This window comes from Pollicipes pollicipes, unplaced genomic scaffold (genome assembly GCF_011947565.3).
Source record: "Pollicipes pollicipes isolate AB1234 unplaced genomic scaffold, Ppol_2.1 Scaffold_5724;HRSCAF=6776_pilon_pilon_pilon, whole genome shotgun sequence".
NCBI lineage: Eukaryota > Metazoa > Arthropoda > Thecostraca > Pollicipedomorpha > Pollicipedidae > Pollicipes > Pollicipes pollicipes.
In genome coordinates, this window is record NW_023596746.1 from 23,890,328 (window position 1) to 23,910,771 (window position 20,444).

Below are 20,444 nucleotides of genomic sequence, written 5' to 3' on the forward strand. Positions count from 1 at the left end.
AAATGAGCCCGTCTGCTGTTCTATATCTGCCCACGCGCCCAAGATATCTGCCGGATCTATTGAACGCTCCTTTGGACCAACTGTCCCGAGCCCTGGAGGCCCGAACCGACCAGTCACCGGCCTTGTGGAAACCGCTATCACCAGAGCACGCAGTGCGCACGGTCGGGGCAGTACAGAGGGGGGGGGGGGATCCAGCACGGACTCGCAGAACAAACAACCTACTCACGCGGTCCTGCGCTGCGTGCGTGTGTGTTGGTAAGCCGTCTCGCGGCCACGCACTGCGGACGTGGTTGTTATTTAGACGGGAGTATCTCGGCACCGTTGCGCCGTAGTGCCATGGAGCTGCGCGAGCTCACCATAGCCGGGCTTTACGTGCCGCAGCTGCCAGCTGCTGAGCTTCGAGCTGCGGCTCGAGTCTCCCGACAGTGTCGACTGAACTGGGGGCGCCTGGCTGGACCGCTGCTAGGATAGGCATGCCGGGTGCTGATCCTCCGCGGTCGCCCGCACGGGAGGTGAGTGCCGTCCGCACGGGAGGTGAGTGCCGTCCGCACGGGAGGTGAGTCCCGTCCGCACGGGAGGTGAGTCCCGTATGCACGGGAGGTGAGTGCCGTCCGCACGAGATGCGAGTGCCGTCCGCACGAGAGGTGAGTGCCGTCCGCACGAGATGCGAGTGCTGTCCGCCGCACGGGAAGCGAGTGCCGTCCGCCGCACGGGAGGTGAGTGCCGTTCGCACGGGAGGTGAGTGCCGTCCGCACGGGAGGTGAGTGCCCTCCGCCCGGGAGGCGAGTGCCGTCCACCGCACGGGAGGCGAGTGTCGTCCGCCGCACGGGAGGCGAGTGCCGTCCGCCGCACGGGAAGCGAGTGCCGTCCGCCGCACGGGAGGCGAGTGCCGTCCGCCGAACGGGAGGCGAGTCCCGTCCGCCGCCAGGGAGGCGAGTGCCGTCCGCCGCACGGGAGGCGAGTGCTGTCCGCCCCGGCCCGACAATAACTCCGCCCAGAGCGGAGAGAACAGAAGAGTCCGGCGATAGCTCCGCACGATGCTCGGCGTACACCTACCACCCTTGTGAGTCGCACAGAGAAGTAGTACATGCCCTACTCGTCCCGTCAGAACATGGGACCCAAACAGCGCGCAAATAAATGTCACCCTTTCAATTATGGGATGGCCACTGATAGACCTGGCCGGAAGGCCCAGCACGAAGAAGAAAAAACGGTCCGCGGCGTGGTCCGCGTGGCATTTCCCTCACCTGTCATCCGGTACAACCAGTCCCGCAGCAACTGAGCAGCGGTATGGATACGTTACCGTCAAGTACTGCCGTTTAATTACACATTTTATGCCGTATTGGCCGACCGCCGATCAAAGCGAATGTGTAAATCGGGGCGGATGTTTCGCCCTTTAATAGCGAGGAGTGAATAATAACCGACTGCAAATACTTTACAATAACCAACCCAAAATTTAAGAAAATATGCCAACGAGATAATAGCCACATTGCGACAACACCCATCACATTCACGACAAACACGACTCACATACGGCCTTCAGCGCTCTCCCATACAGCAATACCGGGTCATAGCGGCCAAAAGTCGACGCAGCCGGCCGTGCACCGGCCAAACCCATCAATGTTTGGTGGGACTTCGGGAGGCTCCTAAAACGAACCCGAACAAACCAGGGCCTGGCCGGGTGGCGAATGGGTCGGCGCGGACCCACTCACCTGGGTTCTTTGCACTCAACCTCCACCTGAGCCAGCTTGGTGCGGGCCAGCTCGAGCGCGAGCTCCCGGATGCGCGCGTCCCGGCCCGCACCGGGTCCTCCTCGCAGAGATCGGCGCAGCGGGTGCTGCACAGGCCGTCCGGACGCGTACTTGCACCGAGCACGACTGACAGGCGGTGACGAGACCCTGCCGGGCCGCAGCATCACGAGCGTCACGCCGGCCCGCGGCGACGCCCCCGTCACGTCCGCGACCGTCCACGCGGACTCGCCAGCACCGGTCGGTCAGGGTCGGACGGCCGGCCGGACCGCAGTCGCCTGGCACTGACGCCGGTTGTGGACGCTGTTCACCCACTCTCGGAGGAGCTGCGACCCGTGCACACTGACCTTCATGAACTGGATCTCGCTGTTGGAGGCCGCCTGCTCCTTTTCCAGCCGCGCGCTCAGCTGGGAAGCAGATCTGAGGAGAGCAGGGCAAAACACCATCAGCCCACGCCACCGCACGCGTCACCGCACCATTCTGTGACCCACGATACAAACGCCGTCCCACCAGCGTCAGACGGTCTCGCCGGGCCGACCGCCTCCTCACACGCCCGGATCGCTCACCTGCTTGTAGTCGTCGATGATGGAGGCGTTACGCTGCAGCTCCGACTCGCTCTTCTGCACCTCCCGCTTCAGCAGCTCCTTCACCTGTCGCGCACCGGCGGCCGGAGGGGTCACGCGCGCCCTCGCTGGCCAGCCCGCAGCCGGCGGGCCCCAGCGCCCCTCCAGCGGGCGGGCCGACGCGGTCCGGCCGGCCGGGCTGGGGCACCGGCGGCCGGGCTGGGGCGCCGGCGGTCGGCACACACAGCCAACACGATTCGTCCGCCACACACGACAAGACTAACACGATTCGGATGAACTGCCTGACACGACCGACACGGTCGTCTGCTTGATACGTCTGACACACCTTACGACACACCTGAACCTCACCTGATACGACACATGACAGGCCTGATAACGCGCCCTAGGCTGCAGCGACCCGTGTGATATACCTGATAAAGCGCCCTAGGCTGCAGCGACCCATGTGATATACCTGATACCACCAATGCGGATTGGCGACACATCTAACCTGATACGCTTGACGCAGCTCACGACGCGCATGACACGCCTAAAACGCCTGACCTGACACGACTCGTCCAGCAGGCGTCGCTTCTCCTCCTCCGTATCGGCCAGCCGGGTCTGCGAGGTGACCAGCTCGCGGGAGATCTTCTCGCACTGCTCCTCCGTCTGCCGGGGCCGGGGCCGCCGCCGCGTCAGTCAGGCGCGCGCGGCGCGGCGGCAGCACCCCCGGTCATTCGGTCGCGTCCCCCGGAGACAGCTGACCGCGGGAACCACCTCAGGAGCCACTCCTCTTAGCCATGAATCATTTCGAAAAGAGGACGGCGAGTGGAAGGGAAGGGACAGACGCATCCCGCAGACATGACTGACCAGGCACCCCACATCGGCAGGGAGAGCGCGGACTGGTCCTGCCGCGCAGCACGTTGGCTGACACAGGCCCCGACGCTCGCGCTCCGCCGACCCGTAAGGCGGGGCGGAGGTGCGGCGGACCTCACCACGTCCAGGTTGCTACGCAGCTGGATCTTGCTGGCCACCAGCCTCATTGGCCAGGTCGTCATTCTCGTGCTCGAGGCGCAGGTTGGCCGCCAGCAGCTTGCGGTTCTCCGCGTTGCAGGCGGTCGGGCCGGGTCCTCCCGCAGCCGCTCCTGCTCTGTGGGCCGGCCGCGCGACGGTCAGACACTTCCGCGCTGTCGCAGGACATTCTCATGACGAGCGTGACTCAGCGTTACATCGGCTGTAACAGAACGCCGTCCTTCGATAACGCTGCGCGATCGTCTAGCTCAGGATCCATACGCATCACCTTGATGTCATTAACCGTGCCAACTTCGGGAGCTCCTGTGCCACTTCATGGCCCCTGACAAGTGTCTCTCCTTCAGTACCACACCACGCCTACTCTGTAGGACCCGGACCGTCCCCGGGAAGCCAGATGACATCCCCTGCCGGCGCAGCACGTTACACACACACAGTTCCCACGCGGAGCGCGCCGACTGCTCGAGACGCTGCGGTCCCGTTCAGCGCCAGGTGCCGCCGACGCGCGGAGATCACGCTCACTTCGCGCCTCCGTCTCACCTTTGATGGCCAGGTACTCCTTCTCGTACTTCCGCAGCTTCTTGACCTTGGTGGCCACGGCCGTCTTTCACCAGCTGGCGCGCGTTCTCCTCGTTGCGGTACCGCTTCGGCAGCGAGACGCGGAAGAACGTGAGTGTGCCCTCGAAGTCCAGGCCGAGCAGGTCCTTCTTGGACACCTGGCCGGGCACGAGCATGGGATGGGTATGGGGACCTTCGTCTTCGCGCACACCTGGCCGGCCCAGATGAGGCTCAGGATGGGGAGCGGCATGCCCCTCCCGCGCACCCAAGCCGGACAGCCGGCCGCCGGAGATACCACGACACACTACAGCTGCTTTCATGGACAGACAGATTACGTGAACGCACGTTGTTTATCAAAGCGCATGAGCCATACAAAACCTGATGCCAAGACTCTCAGCTCTGGAAGAAGTTACGGCAGATGCGGTGGAGCCATTCTTACAATTGCACAGCAACGCAAACCTGATGAAAAAAGCTCAGATTCCGCGACTGAAAACATCTGTCCACGAACGCATCATGTCGAGGAGTGCCCACTGAACGTGGTGCCAGCACCACAACAGTGGGAGCAGGGCTTGACAGAAGGCTCTCGCTGGGGTGGCCTGAGTGGCGCACCGGTGCTGCACCACAGCGAACGCCTAGCCCGCTCACCCTACCAGCTGCGGACACGGCCGCGGCCCAGTCAGCACCCACCTGCAGCAGAGCTAGGGCCACCTGGAAGATCCAGTCCATGTCCTTCAGGAGGAAGACGTCCAGCACGTTGAACACCAAGTACAGTGGGAACTTGGCCGTGTAGAGCGTGAGAAACCACTGCGAGGCGAACATGTGCGACTCGACGCCCAGCTCGGCGAAGTGGCTCCACAGCTCGGGCAGGTGCTCCTGTCGGTGCGCCGGCCTGCGTCAGCGCCGGCACGGCTCGTGCCGGGCCAGAGGCGCGACGGTCACGGGGACGAGGTCACCAGTCACAACACACTCTACACAGCGTCAGGGGCCGGGCGGTGGTCACGGGGACGACGGGTCACCATTCACAAACACTCACCAGGCGTCAGGGGTCGGTGGTTACGGGGACGAGGTCACCATTCACAACACACTCTACACCAGGCGTCAGGGGCGGTGGTCACGGGGACGAGGTCACCAGTCACAACACACTCACACCAGGCGTCAGGGGCTCGGTGGTCACGGGGACGAGGTCACCAGTCACAACACACTCTACACCAGGCGTCAGGGGCCGGTGGTCACGGGGACGAGGTCACCATTCACAACACACTCTACACCAGGCGTCAGGGGCTCGGTGGTTACGGGGACTAGGTCACCAGTCACAACACACTCTACACCAGGCGTCAGGGCCGGGCCGGTGGTCACGGGGACGAGGTCACCAGTCACACACTCTACACCAGGCGTCAGGGGCCGGGCCGGTGGTACGGGGACGAGGTCACCATTCACAACACACTACACCAGGCGTCAGGGGCTCGGTGGTTACGGGGACGAGGTCACCAGTCACAACACACTCTACACCAGGCGTCAGCAGCCCGGCGTGAGTCTCCGCGAGGAGTAACCTACAAATCGGTCACAAGGTCCGTGTGGACAGCACATACGAACCGATTACATCTGACGCTCAGATAAGGCGAACGTAAACAACGCGCGCCGACCGAAGTGGCCCACCTCCAGCAGTCTGTCCAGCTGGTAGAAGCGCAGGTGCAGGATGGCGAAGCCGTCCTTGAAGAGCTCACGCAGGCCGTACTGGAACATGATGCGGACCAGCACGCAGAACGCCTGCTCCTCAGGCATCTGGGGACAGGGGACAGGGGTCAGGGGTCACGTGCGACGGGCGTGAACCGAGGGCAGGGACGAGCAGCATCGCGCCAGCTGTCTCCGGCGCGCTGACGGCGGCCGCGCGGCCCGACGCCACCGATTACATCCGGCCCGAAGTCACCGCCGCAATCAGTCGAGCGCTTTAGTCAGGGCGGGAACTCCTCATTCGGAGCGTCTAATGACAACCGGCTGAGAGTAGATTTGGAACCATGTAGCACTCGAAGTTTGCGATCTTATTAAATTCACGGCCCAACTTGATTTCATTTGACTGCGAGACAGCGGAAAACTGCATGAGAGAGATCAGGTGCTCCAAGTTAGAAGCGAATGGCAGATGTTCAACACTCAGGAAGTGGGAGTCCTCATCTGCCAGGGAGCAACTGTTTCACACCAAAGCCCACAGAATGGAAGGTGAAGATAAAATAAGGCGGTCTCTACGCTCCCACGCAGGCAAATCCCAGAAACGGATGTTTCTCTCCCACGTACAGTAGCTATAGCAACAAATTTGGTCGGCCCTACAAGTTCGGAGTCACCTGAAGAGCATCGCGGTATCAAATCTGGAAGGTGACGACAACGACTTATGAGCAGCTGGCTCAGTATGATCATGGTGTCAATGCACTCTTTATCGCTTTCGTACAAGATTCCACATCCTATAAAGCCGAATATGCCTCCATTCTGTAATGGCCCTTTTGCCAAATGAGCATAAAAACATCCTTGTAGTCTCTGCTAAAGAGCACACTTATCTAAAATATGTTTGTCGAACTGGGTAAAATGCGTTGTCATGAGGCGCAATTCCAATTCATTCAGCCAACGGCACACATCATTCGAAAGCCACTGAAAACCGGATATTTGAAGCGAAAAAAAGATATGCCAGGAGGCTTTGAATAGTTTCAATCCCGAGCCACGGACAGTATTTAGCCGAACCGTCTCACCTCAATCATCGGGAATAAATAGCAATGACCTATCTGGGCGAGTCCATTGCGTACCAGCAGCGCACAAGCCAAGCTTTCCTTTGACAGAGACCTACCGGCCAACGCCTTAGACAGGAAGGAACAAATGCCGTCGATCTCACTCTCCCCGAGAACCCTGAGAACCCGTGATGGCCGCCAATGGAGTGCGACAGCCGGGGGAAGAGAAGCTACTGACACGACGTCGCTGACTTGGCACCAGGATCAGGTGGCTGATAACGATCTCGTCGCCGCCTCAGCCTGGGACCCGCGTTCGCAAACCGTCCGGCAGCTAGGTGAGACTATTTGGATAGCTGGTATCGAACGGACAGGGCCACCGCCTTCTGAACACGTTTGGCATGCTGCCACGTCTCTGACAAGTCAGACACGAAGCCTGAAGACAACGGCACGCAACCATCCCCTACACGACGAGACACCAGCATCAGCCTGGATGGGCATGCCGACACTCTCGTGAGCAAGGAAGGCGCCAAAGCGGCGGCAAGGCGGGGACTGCCACGCATCGCCGACGAACGGAGCCAGCCGCTGAGGCCGTGATGAAAGGCAGGATCCCGCCGACAGCAGGACGAAGAGCCGGACCCGTCACCGGACCGCGTAACGAAGGCCGCCGGCGCCGGAGGTTGACAGCCGGCCAGGGCCCGATCAACACAGCAGCTTAGATTCAGTGTGCGTCCAACACGACGCAAAATAATATACAGATCAGCTTTCCGGATGGCCAGATGACACAGAGCTTTGTGATTGCTGAGATAACACCAAGGCTGCGAAAGCGTTGGTTCAAAACGGCTGGGACGCGCGGCCAGTCAGTACATGTGGAGTCCCCGAATACATAGAACTGCTCGTTCCCCCCAAACCACTACCTGTACCAAACCGATCGGCTGACGAAGACATCGCCCTACACACGGCCGGCCAGCGGCCGCACATCGCTACCGGCGCGCGACTCCAGCCGGCACTGGGACAGCGCGCTGCCCCCAGTGCGTGTCAGGTCACGGAGTGTGCAGCGGCCGGCGTCCGACGACCAACTCACGTGCAGAAGCAGCGCCGCCTCCAGGAAGCTGAGGCCCTGGCAGTAGCCGACCTCGGCGTCGTACACGGCGTACGCCTTGGACATCTTGAAGAGCGAGTCCTGGCCGACGCCGCCGGCCTCGCGGAAGTACTCGTGGCCGGTGAAGGTGCGGTTGATGTCCTTCTGGATGACCGTCTCCCAGCTGGAGTCCTGGGGGTCACCGGCACGGGCCCGCGCGTCAGACGCTGGGCTTAAGTAAACAGCCGCCGCCGGTCGTCGCATCCTCGCCAAGCTGCCAACCGCCGAAAGACAACGTCTCCCGCCGCAGGCACATATGAGCTCTGGCTGATCGACAATGACAACTGATGGGCTGGCCGGTTTAGAACACGTGGCGATAAGGGAATCTGACGTACTGCGAAACCCCGGACGGAAGAACTGTTTGCACTCGTTTGGTAAATAGGCATGCACACAATGTCTCGGCCAACTAATTAACCGGCCGTCGGCAGGCGTTAAGGAGTCCTGAGCAGGACTGGATGGCGTGTGGCTTCAGCCCTGCATGTGTCACAGCTCGGGTTCTCTCCTGCTGTACACAGCGCTCTCCTGCTCTCCTGCTGTATAACTGCTGTACCTCGAGCCAGAGTCTTCTGGTTACAAACTCAGCGCTGTACCAACTGATCTAACAGGTAAGGAATCGGTTGGCGGAGCGCCAGGCTCACAATTAGCAGACCACGACTGGAATCCCAGCCATTCCAAGGCCAGCATTGGAGGCTGTAGCACATTCATGACCGAAAGCCAAACATTACCCAGTCATTCTCAGGAGTCAATAACGCCCGACGATAACCAAAAAAATCATCTGGCCGAATCACTGTTTACACACTACCACATTGGACACGGACGATAGTCTGAACAAATAGTCCCATTCGTGAAACTAAAACCTCGTATCAATCCTTCGGTAAACCATCATCTGCTGTTTTGCACCGCGCAGCGCACGTCTTGAAGTAGCCCAGTTGACAAGTTTCAAGAGACCTTAGTTAGCACATCTGAGAAAGTTCCGGAGACAGGAATCTTACCAGTTCTTTATGAACTTGGCTCAACCTCAGACTCCACACAAACGACAAGTACATAACAGCACTCGAATTCGCGGTGACGCAGGTCGTCCAGATGTCAGCAACAAGGTGAATGTGACATTGAAACATAGCAGCCATAAGTCGCATCCAAACGAGTACGGCAGTGGTGACCCCAGCTGGCGCATACAGCACCGGCCAGCATCCCCGTTCTTCGCGCGCCAGCTCGGCTGCCGTAGGAAGTTAGTCGCGTCTGCAGCCGGCGGGCGGCGCCTGTGCCGCCCGGCTGCGCCATGGCGGACCGGCCGACGGCCCCGCCCACCTTGGTGATGAGCATCTTGTACGTGTCCAGCATGTCCTGATCCTCGTGACAGCGGGCCAGCAGCTGCCACACCTCGCCGCGCAGCGCCTCCGGCACGCCGCGCTTCACCAGCCCTGCCGACACGGGATCAGCCGAGGTCAGCTCGCACCAGCGCCGCCCGGTCGGGGCAGGCTCGCATGCAGCGCGTTTGGGTCATGTCGGCCACCACCCCGGGCACGTCCGACACGTCGAGCCAGGTCAGCGCACACCCGCACATATTAGGCCAGATAAGCTAGAAATGAGCCGTGCTTCTACACACCGACACGCCGCAAACATGGCCGACTGCAAAGGCATGACTCTCGTAGTGTTCATTAAGTCGGCAAACGGCCACCCTCACGCGCAGGTCACGGGCGTCCGGCGCGAGGTCTGCGTGCGCCGTGGCGGCCGCCGAACGCACCGCTGAGGCCGCGCGCCGCTGCGCCAGGTTGAGGCGCCACTTGGCCAGGGACGTCGCCCCAGTGCGCCAGCTCGCCCTCGCCGCAGTCCTTGCTGACCTCGCCCGAGCCCGACGGCAGCGGGTCGTCGTTGTCTGCAACGGAGCCGCCACTAAGCCGCGCGGACGAGAGCCAGCGCTCGGACAGGCGCGGCGACGCAGACGGTCGGCAACCGAGTCGTCTGAGAGATTGCACCGAAGCGCACACAGAGAGGATAGAAAGAAAAGGGAAAGGACGTGCAGCCATGCCTCATAAGCATGTGTCACCACGAAGAAATCAACAACCAAAAAATCGTCGCATATGATGTACAATCAACTATCCTGTGAGACCAGGCTTGAAAAGTTGGTAATAGAAACGACAAAGATCATACGAAGCAGTTGTTTAATCCCGAGAAAATGTGAACTTAGCCGAACACGAACTCATCATTCATATTTCGCTTCATAACAACGCTGGATGATGCACAGAAATTGCCATCGGCACTTAAGTCATTCAATTGACTGTTGCCCATAGGACTGCCGTTTAACAGGTTTTAGAAATGGGCACTATAGAAAAGGTGAATGTGTGAGCGCACATCTCTCTTCCCGGTAGTTCGTCGTGCTCACCGGCATGACTGCCGGTGCGCGTGCTAGCTGTTAGGGTGGCGTGAGTTTGCGAAACCCCAATATCGTTCCGTGCGCGTGTTTTGCCCCTTTCTCGTGGTGTTTCCCTGTATATTTGCCCGTACTTTCATATTGTTTAACTGCTTGCACATACTCGACTATGGCGCTGTTTCCAAGTTATTCGTTTCCCGTTTCGTCTTAATTAGTACCCACCGCTCAAATCTCCGTTTTATATAGCACACAACCTGACTTACGTTCTAACTCCCACTCAAGGCGAAACTTGTACTTAAAATGGTCGACGGCCAATTTATGACCACTGATTTCACGAATCGCGCTGACGCAAGCCAGGCACCAATACAAATGCAGTAGCAGTATCTGCGTGATGTTTGTAAGGGCGTCATGAATGTCTGGGATGACCTTTAAAATAGACTGCAACGAAAAAGTCCGCACAGGTTCGCGGGCTATCCAGCCCAGAAACAAGAGGGTTCAAAGTATTTGTGGGCCATACTGAGTGATCTTCAAAATGGCTATCTCAATCCAAAACCCCAAACAAATGCGGAACATCCACTTTCATCACACCTCAGCCTCGTCCTAGAGGTCGCCGCTGAGGAGCTTTTGCTGGAAAACTTGCGAACTCGACCCATCCTCGCACGCGCCGTCTACCAAGCCAGCACCTATTCGAGAGGTGGTATGCGGGCGCACAACACAAACACCAATACCATAGCCGTTTGATCTCAACTGATCCAATCTACAGCAGCCACAAGATGCGGGGTTTTGCCGCTGTGATTACACCGGAGCGCCGCCCTCACCGGGCGACAAGACCACAGCTAAACTGGCTTCACTTGTAGCGGCCGCACACTTCCGACCCGCCAGCAAGCGTGTTTTCAATCTCCCGGCTGGCATGAGACCCCGCAGCGGCGACCGGCTGCCTTCTCAATGGATCCACGCGCGACGGAGGCGTCGCCGTGATCAACAGTCCAGCAGTGGCGGCGGTGATTGCACGCGACAGTCGCAACAAATATCATTGGCCCCTTCCGCGAACCGGCACAACACGTGTTGCCACGGAGTCGGGAGGAGCACTGGCCGAGTTCGGGTCGGCTCGGCTCGGCTCGGCTCGGCTCGGCTCGGCTCGGCTCGGCTCGGCTCGGCTCGGCTCGGCCTGGCTCGGCTCGGCTCGGCTCGGCTCGCGCTCGGCTCGGCTCGGGCTCGGCTACGGCTCGGGGCTCGGCTCGGGCTGTGGCTAGGCTCGCTCGGGCTCGGCTCGGCTCGGTTCGGTTCGGGCCGAACCGGGTCAAGGCCGGGTCGGGGTCGGGCCGGGTCAGGCCGGACCGGGTCGCGCCGGGTCGGGTCGGACCATGTTGAGCGCCCGCTTGCCGGTCACAGCCAGCAGGACCAGCCTGCTCGCCAGACACGGCGAGCAGGTCAGCACCGAGCAGCTCGGACGCGTGACCGGCACCCAGCGTGCCGCACCCAGCGGCAGCGGCCTTGAGAGCGGTACAGCTAGTGACGCCGTCGGCCCGGGAGCTTATGACCTGACCCGTACGGGGACGGCGGGCGACGCCAGACTCTCCCGTACCGATCAATGTGTCGCAGGACGGCCTCTCGCTGGACCCACGTCACTAGCAGCACACTGAGCTGCTCAGGTAGTAACATGTCCCATACAAATCCTCCCGTCCACGCGGCCCGTTCGAGCGCAGCACTCACATAGCACTTAGTTTGTTACTCATTCGGACACCTCGGGAATGTATCGGTCGTGTTGGCGTCGTCGGCGTGCCCTGAAGGCGATGTTATCAACAGCCCGTCCGTCACGCGGGCATTCCCCCTCCTGTGGAGCGATCGACACCAAGTGCCGACATCCGGGTGGCTCGCTTGCACACGAAGCCATGAACAGCAGCGCAGGTGATGACAAACACAGCGCCGACAGAATCCGCCGGACACGCCGGCGAGTGGTGCCGCCAGGCGCTAGGTGTCGGGACACCAGTCGACATTCCACGACGCGACCCGCCGCAAGGCGCGACAATTGTTCCGCGCTGCTCGGAGTCACTGCAAACAGTGACAGCACGTACACAGCCTCGGGCGATTCGCCGTCTGGCAGTGACTGATGCGCGCCCGGCTGGCGATGAGAACACAACTCGCGTTTGTGAACGCGTCTGACCAGCCGCATGGGCCGTATTTCAGGGGCATGCGTGTTTAAAAACACGTGACCGGTGGGAGACGGGAGTTTGCACATGTCGCGCGTTTCGCCTCAGTAAGAACAACGTAACGGGGACGCGTGTTGTCAGCACACACACACACACACACTAAGCGCGAAAGTAACACAGATAAGACAGTAGTAATAGCCTTATTCCTCAGAGCAAAATAGGAAAATGGAGATATAGTTTAGTTGATATTTTGGCAATGTGCAACTTCTGCTATTGTTTCGATAAAGGCATGTTGCCGAAATATCAGCCCAACTATATCTCCACTCTCCTGCTGCTTTTTTTTTCTCCAGTGAATAAGGCTATTACTACCGCCTTAACCATGTCAATAATGCCCCTCACTAACGTACAGAACAGCTTACGCAATAGAAAACAGAAACCGAATAGAAAACAACACGTTGTATCCGGCAGGCCCCGCAGCGGACCGGGCGTGCGTTCGGGCGGGTCAGGCGTTCACGCGCAGCTGGAGTCAAGGCGGCCTACACCTCGCGGACTGAGCGCACCAGGGCACTGTGCGGCGGTGTGCTGCACTTTAGCGAAAACCATCTCTGAAATTTTGTGTAGCCTTGGCTACGTCTGACAAGCGGCCTAGGAAGGTGACAACGGTTTACGAAGGAGTTTTCGCAGTTCCGCACGCGGCGACACTCCCTCATGCTAACCAATAGCCGCAACGTAAGGAGAATTGGCTACAAACATGGCGTAAGATCCTATGCAGTTGGGATAGTCTGAACCCCCCCCCCCTCCCAATCCGATTAAAAAATAAGCCCCTGGATGTGACAGGGACCTCCTTAATTTTACACACCAAACTTGCAACAAACAAAAAACAACAAAAACGCAAGCATTTATCAAACAACACTTTTATATTCTCCAAATGCAAAATGAAATGCCCAAATCCGGCGACAAAACAGCATCTGGGCCAGACTGGTCACCCCTGGGCAGAGTCGGCTTGCTTTACGAAGCTGCTAACCTCAGTCACCAAGTATAGGTACGGGTCGTCGAGCCGGAATTCCACTCAGAAGTCCGCGGGTACAAATATGGCGGACCGCGCTGAGTCCATCTGCTCCCATTGCCCCCCCCCCCCCCCCCTCCCAGGGTCGACATCGTTACAGGGGAGCTCTGCAGTTCGCTACAGCTGGCGACATTCTTACCTGTCGAAAACTGCTGTATGGACGATTGCACATTGTTTCGACTTTCGACAGAAAGATATTTCACCTCAATTATATAAATGCTGCATGATCTCTAGTGTGTATACACTTTTTCCAGCATACCTTTATATCTTCGGATGACCTGAGTTGGTGCCCATTAAGCACACAAATTAATGGTTATCACTGACTGATCTGACCGTAGTTGTACGGCGAGCGAGTGAAGACGGCGACGTCTCTTCGTCTCATCGCGTTTGCTTCATGATACTGTCTTGTCTGCCTCTTCCCCCGGCCGGGGTAAACAGCCGGGGTGTTTACAGCCTGGTGAACAAATTCGTGACTCTCCCTTCCTTCTGTTCCGCTTTTTGTAGCCCTCGCGCATTTAAACCACATGCAAACCTAGCGGCGTTCTAGAAACGAAATGATGACACTGGCCGTTTCCATGCGACCCTAATCACGCGATGTTATAAGCAACTGCAGAACAATCATTCCATATGGAGAAGACCCACACTATGCATTACTGGACTAAGATCATTCAAGGCGAATTGCACCTGGCACTTGGCCTTGCATCCCGGGCTGGATTTCAGTTAGGTACAGAGCGATCTTGTTGGCGACGCTTTTTCAATTTGCTTGTCTCAATCTTCGCCAGGCTTTTATGTTTAGTGGCATGCCTTCTCTGCTTTAACTCCTCACTGAGCATGACTTCAGCTACCCGGATTCGTCTCAGCCACACCCTGATTAGCCTGCAACGTTTGCGTGTTTGCTACCAAATGTATGGCAACAAGCTGGTAAGCATATCGTAATGTTTCGGCGAGGGGCGTGGCAAATATGTGGATTTTAAATCGATGCCCTCCCTGAACCACCCAAAATTATCGCAAATCACAACCCGAGTTTACATTTGCATTGGGGCCCAGTCCTTCTTCTGGGAAATGTTCACGTATCACGCCGTATTGTGCGAGGATTGTTACCCACACGTCACCTAAGCAAATTACTTATACAGTTTGAGGACGAAGAGCCGATATTGCTCATTTGACCACGATGAATGCTTCAGGGCAACAGACGGCTTATCACTCCCCACTCCCCCCACCCCCGACACTGGACGACGTACCACTCCCCTTGTGAGCGACTATGGACCGTGTACGTCGTGTATAGTCCATGGCCAGACGACTTACCGCTCTCCTCCCGGGCCGACCATGGACCGCGTGTGTCGTATACAGTCCATGGCCAGACGACTTACCGCTCTCCTCCCGGGCCGACCATGGACCGCGTGTGTCGTATACAGTCCATGACCAGACGACTTACCGCTCTCCTCCTGGGCCGACCATGGACCGCGTACATCGTATACAGCTCATGGCCAGACCACTTACCGCTCTCCTCCTGGGCCGACCATGGGCCGCGTACGTCGTATACAGTCACTCTCCAGACCACTCACCGCTCTCCCCCTGGCCAGGCCACGGACCGTGTGCGTCGTATACAGTCCATGGCCAGGCGACTTACCGCTCTCCTCCTGGCCAGGCGACTTACCGCTCTCCTCCTGACCCGGCCGACTTACCGCTCTCCTCCTGGCCAGGCGACCCGGGACTGGTGACGCTTGGAGACCGCCCCGCAAGTCCGGGCAGGCTCGCCAGGTTCAGGCTCAGCAGCATGTTCCTGGATGTCTCCATCTCGCCCAGGTTCTCCAGCCTCTCGAATTCCAGCTGCTCCCCAGTCTGCGAGATAAGTCAGAGGCGTGGCAGCGATGGTGCGTCCGTTTTCTCAACCACGTCACATTTATGAAACAATACAACGACGCGGAATATTCGCCTTTTGAGTCTCGAATAAACGCTCGCGTGATCGCGTGCCATCAAACACCGACATACAAGCCACACGACGGGTGGCCGCCAGTATCACGTCCACTGCTGTACGTGTCATGTAGCACAGCCTCAGGAGCTTTCTAGCGCCATCGTAAGTTAAACCGACGCAGATACGGTACGAACCCAGGGTCTCGCAATGCTTTCAAAAACACTTCGGTGGTCCGTGTACGCTGTTTTCTCATATGAACGATACTCCAACGCACTGGTCACCGTCACCCCCACGGCGTAAGCTTGCCTTCTTAACGAGCAGCGAGAACTTCTGAAGAAGCTTTTTGGTGGAGAAGTACCAAAACCGCTCCGACTGCGGGTAGATCCGAACCCGGGACTCCAGGAGGAACCTGACCGGCTCGTGGATGCCCTCTGGTAAGAACAGAACCGGCCGTCAGAATCAACCCTCCCCACACACGGGGAGAGGGCGGGGGGGGGGGGGAGGCGAAGTGAAATGTTGATCGCCGGCGCCTCAACATAACGTTTCTGAGTCACCGCTTCACACACACTTTCATATGCGTTGGCACATGTAAGGAAAGCTCGGACTGCAGTCCTCGTCAGCAGTGTTGCTGTTCACACGACGCTTCGGTTCACCGCTCGCTCGGTCGTGGTCGAGCATTGTGGCCCTGAGAGCGACCACCAGATATTCTCCTTAGAAGCCCGGGTCAGCCGGCTGACGCACGCGCATGGCTTCGCACCGAATAAGTGAACCTAACCAACCAACGCCAAACGATGGCTGGGGAGGTGACTGTCTGAAATGCTGCGTGAACAATACCACTAACGGCAAAGCCAATAGTCTCAATAAACATTCGACAGTTTGTTTTGTTCTCATTTGATGTATGCAACATTTGCCAAGCAGAATCGACAAGCAGAATATAGGGCACCTTCAACGCCAGGCGCAGGGATCCGTCGGGAGCCCACATGCAACGTGCAGGTCAGTTGACAACCCCACCAACAGAGGGAAACTTAGTGCTCCTCCCCATAATGGTGTCACGCACAAACACACCCAGCCTGACCTAGGACAGTGCAGTGCTACCACCAATGACCAAGTTACCCACACCCATCCTGAACTAGGATGATGCCGTGCTACCACCAATGACCAAGTTACCCACACCCACCCTGACCCGAGGTCAGCATGTATCACCCACCAATGGCCAGGTCACCCACACCCACCCTGACCCGAGGTCAGCATGTATCATCCCCTAATGGCCAGGTTACTTACACCCACCCTGACCCGAGGTCAGCATGTACCACCCACCAATGACCAGGTCACCCACACCCACCCTGACCCGAGGTCAGCATGTATCACCCACCAATGACCAGGTCACCCACACCCACCCTGACCCGAGGTCAGCATGTATCACCCACCAATGACCAGGTCACCCACACCCACCCTGACCCGAGGTCAGCATGTGTCACCCACCAATGACCAGGTCACCCACACCCACCCTGACCCGAGGTCAGCATGTATCACCCACCAATGACCAGGTCGACGCCGATCGACATCACGAGCGGCAGATCCTTGGGCGTCTCCTGGTTGAGCAGCGTCAGGTTCGGGTCGCCTGCGTCCCATAGGCCCACCACGCTGTAGCAGTGCCGATCACCCACCACGCTGCCCATGGAGGGCTGGCGGAGCAGACACGGCCCGGGCCGGGTCACCAGCGTGTCGGGCCGGGCAACGCGCTCGCACCGGTCAGCCAGGCGCACAGCGGCACACATGAGTGTCCCACCGCCGGAAGATGATGATGGCCATGAGTGTGATAATAATAAAAATAGCAATACTATTGATACCACTCAGAGTAATCATAATGATGATAACAGCAATACAAAATAATAATAACAATAATCATACTAGTAATAGTAATAGTCATAATAATAATATCGTAAAAATAATAACAACAATAATACTAATGCTGATGATAATGCCGATGATAATGACGATGATGATGAAGAATATGAAGATGTCATCAAGCAGCACGCGCACATGCCAGCCACCACATCAAGTCAAGCAGCATACCTGTATCTCACCCAATAAATCATCACCTCATCAGTCGATCTTCCCATAAATTACGCGACCGCACCTGCCCGGCAGCAGGTCAGCCCACATCGCCATCGCGCCGCGACCCGCGACCCGCGACCCGTCCGGCGCCACTGACCATCTCCAGTAGCGTCATGTCGCCGTGTTTGACGTTCTTGCCGGGCGCCACCAGCAGGCCGAAGCAGCGCTCGACGGTGAGCGGCGGCAGCAGGTCGCTCGTCTGCCGCACCGACACCAGCACCTTGCGCTGCGTGTTGCAGCGCAGCTTGAAGCCGCCCTTGTCGCGCGGGATGGCCGCGTACACGCCCTGAGCGCCGACAGGACCGGCGTGACGTCGTTGCGAGGGGGCGGACTGGGGTGGGAGGTTGTGTCTGTGATGCGCATCGGATGATGACCTGGATATTATATCTGTTCAAAACAAGTTTTAAGAATATAAATTCGTTTCTTATTAGCTGGATAAGGGCGAGATCACAATATTTATAAAGATAAAACACCAGCATACATGTTTTCCATGTCAAAATCGCCAACATGTAAGCATGGAAGAAAAATCTACAGGTGCCATGAGGCAAAGCTGAAGGCTTCCCTACCACGCGGCATCTTTTCACAAGCATGCTGAAATACAGCATGAATCTCGGCATGATGCTTCGACCAGATGGCACAAAACCCCTTGACCAGGAATCAAGATATATGATAACTGCAACGGCGCGGCACCGAAATAATACATCACCCTCTGTACCTCTGAAAACCAGAGGCAACTGGCTGCAGAGATACGTGCATCCGCATGCTGTTCCTTCACAATATGCGCTTTAAGCTGACATATACGACACTGGCTGCCAGGGGGCGCGTCCCGAGCCTTGCCTGCGTCGCCGCGTGTCCCCGACCCCGCCAGGCGGCGCCCGCCCGCTGGGAGGCGCACCGGGCCGCCTCTGCCCTGGCGGCGACCGGCGGCGCGCTCACCTTGGCGTCCTCCTCCTGCATCTCAACGGACAGCTCGAAGTCGTAGCGACAGGTGCGCGGCGCCACGTCCACGCCGTCCTCAGCCGCCCCCTCCGCCGACTGCTTCCTGAAGGCGCGCGCGAAGCAGCCCAACACCCGACCGGACTGGGGGCGCGAGCGCGGCCCGGCGTCACCCGCTGTCCGGCGGAGGCATACCTGCGGCTGGCGCGCCCGCACCCACCGCCGGCAAGCCGCCTGTGCGGCGTGAGTGATGCCAACACGGCCCATGGCTCGCCGAGGGCGGGCGAGGTGACCAAATACAGCACGCTGCGGCGTCCCACATGCAAGCGCGACAGCCATGAGATAGGGTAAGGGGCGTCCCTTGTGCAAAGAGATACGGTTCCATCCAATCACACGTTTACCGCTTATCGAAGGAAAAGGCGCGGCCATGGACACACAATCCACATCATATCACCACGCTGCAGGCGGGAGCTCCGCACCGAGCTGTTGACATTGGGAGCGCTTTGGCCAGCCTGGCGCGCAGGAGCGGCGGCGACCGAGGCCGGCGGCTCCGGGGCCGGCGCCGCCGGCCGCACCGCCCGACGCAGGAGCTCACCGCACGGGCGGCAGCGCACTTGAAGACGTGACACTGGAAGATGGCCGTCTCTTCGGCGTCGCCGCGTGAGCAGGTGAAGCCGAAGCACTGCTCCTCGGGGCCGCCCGCCTGACCCACGGCGCAGAACAGGATCCGGTAGACGGGGAAGCTGGTCATCACCGTCTCCGTCTCCTCCTCGTACACCCTGCCGACACGCCGACCTCGCACGTCAACACTGCACGCGGTGGTCAACTGAGATAGCCGTGCTGATCACGCTCTTGCGCTAGAAAGCGCTGTATTTCAAACTCCTATTTTGCACACAAGTCAAGAAAAAGCCTCCTGCGTCTGAATAAATCATGAGCTCAACATGCATATCTGATAATAGCTTTGTCTTCATAACCAGCGGTTTTTAAATTTTATAGCGCAAAATCAAAACCATCGTTCCGAAAATCGCAGGGCACTGGCGGAAAATCGGGGTGCGAGTGGGGTGGGGGAGGGGTTGGGAAACTTTGAGAGCTGAGCGACCCACAACTCAAGCCACGAACAGGCCAACAGCCACCACGCACCGAGGCGACTTGACCGATTAGCAATGGCCGCCCGGGAAGCCCGACAAACAACAACACTGATAGCAGGCGCCTCACGCCGCCACCACACGCCGCGCGGGACGACGGCCACTCACACGACGCAGCCCTGCGGCGTGGTGGGCACGGCCACGCACACGGGGATGGCCTGGCGGCCGGCCTCCTCCGCGTTCAGGATGGCCATGTTGCGCTGGATCTCGGGCTCGCTGCGCGGCGCGTTGATGGACGCCGCGCCCAGGTAGAACACACGGTGGAACATGGCGTGGTCGTTGCCGGCGTCGGCGGCGCCCTCGGACGCGCTGGAGCCGGTCAGTGCTGCCGGAGCGGCACCGGCCAGCGTCACTGGCCGCGCCCGTCTCACAGCGAGCCGCGGCGCCGTCACCGGCCCGGCAGCGGGGCCTGGCCGTGGTGTGAGCACACCGCACAGGGCCGGCCACGACGACCGGCGCATGACCAGCCTTCATCTGCATACCAGCCGGATTCAGTACGGCCATGGTTGCTATGGACACGCCTAATAGATCCTAGTACAATATGCCACGCCTGCCACACCATATGCCATACCGCTAATGTATCGACACCACACCGGCATCGACCCACTATTGCAGGCGGACCACATGAGTTAGCACACTATATAAATCCTCAATGCTGTGCATTACGCCACAATACAGCACAAGGCGAAGGGCCATGCAGCCCGTGTCGCTGTGGTCCTAGCGACCGCAGGCGCCGGCCGCCGTCGTACCATCACTCGGCTTGTCGTCGTCGTCCGTGGCAGCTGGGGCGAGGGCGGTTGTGGCGGGGCCGGCTGTGGCGGGGGCGGTGGGGGCGGCGGGGGCGGCGGGGGCGGCGGGGGCGGCGGCGGGGGTCTGCGCCGGGCAGCCGTCGCCGCCAGCGCCGCTGTCGGACGCCACGACGGCCTCGGCGTCGGCAATGCAGTCGTGCAGGTCGTCCATGAGCTGTGGCAGTCCGCCGGCGCCGGGCAGGCTGAGCCGCGG

General features: G+C 59.2%; 1 protein-coding gene across 1 annotated transcript in view; it reads right to left on the bottom strand.

Moving 5' to 3' along the window:
- LOC119102844 (rab GTPase-activating protein 1) overlaps positions 1–20,282 on the bottom strand; it is a 20,692-nt gene extending 410 nt beyond the window's left edge. The window contains exons 1-19 of the mRNA XM_037226296.1: positions 20,192–20,282; positions 19,551–19,767; positions 18,893–19,076; positions 18,298–18,441; positions 17,459–17,647; positions 16,781–16,928; positions 15,550–15,674; positions 15,014–15,170; positions 9,486–9,617; positions 9,050–9,162; positions 7,685–7,873; positions 5,549–5,674; positions 4,580–4,765; positions 3,875–4,050; positions 3,301–3,331; positions 2,870–2,974; positions 2,295–2,395; positions 2,061–2,165; positions 1,710–1,895 (exon numbers count right to left, since the gene is read on the bottom strand). Of these exons, the coding sequence (XP_037082191.1) occupies positions 1,710–1,895; positions 2,061–2,165; positions 2,295–2,395; positions 2,870–2,974; positions 3,301–3,331; positions 3,875–4,050; positions 4,580–4,765; positions 5,549–5,674; positions 7,685–7,873; positions 9,050–9,162; positions 9,486–9,617; positions 15,014–15,170; positions 15,550–15,674; positions 16,781–16,928; positions 17,459–17,647; positions 18,298–18,441; positions 18,893–19,076; positions 19,551–19,711 (2,558 nt within the window). The 5' untranslated portion in view covers positions 19,712–19,767; positions 20,192–20,282. The remainder of the gene's footprint in view (positions 1–1,709; positions 1,896–2,060; positions 2,166–2,294; positions 2,396–2,869; positions 2,975–3,300; positions 3,332–3,874; positions 4,051–4,579; positions 4,766–5,548; positions 5,675–7,684; positions 7,874–9,049; positions 9,163–9,485; positions 9,618–15,013; positions 15,171–15,549; positions 15,675–16,780; positions 16,929–17,458; positions 17,648–18,297; positions 18,442–18,892; positions 19,077–19,550; positions 19,768–20,191) is intronic.
- Between the last annotated feature and the right edge of the window lie 162 nt (positions 20,283–20,444).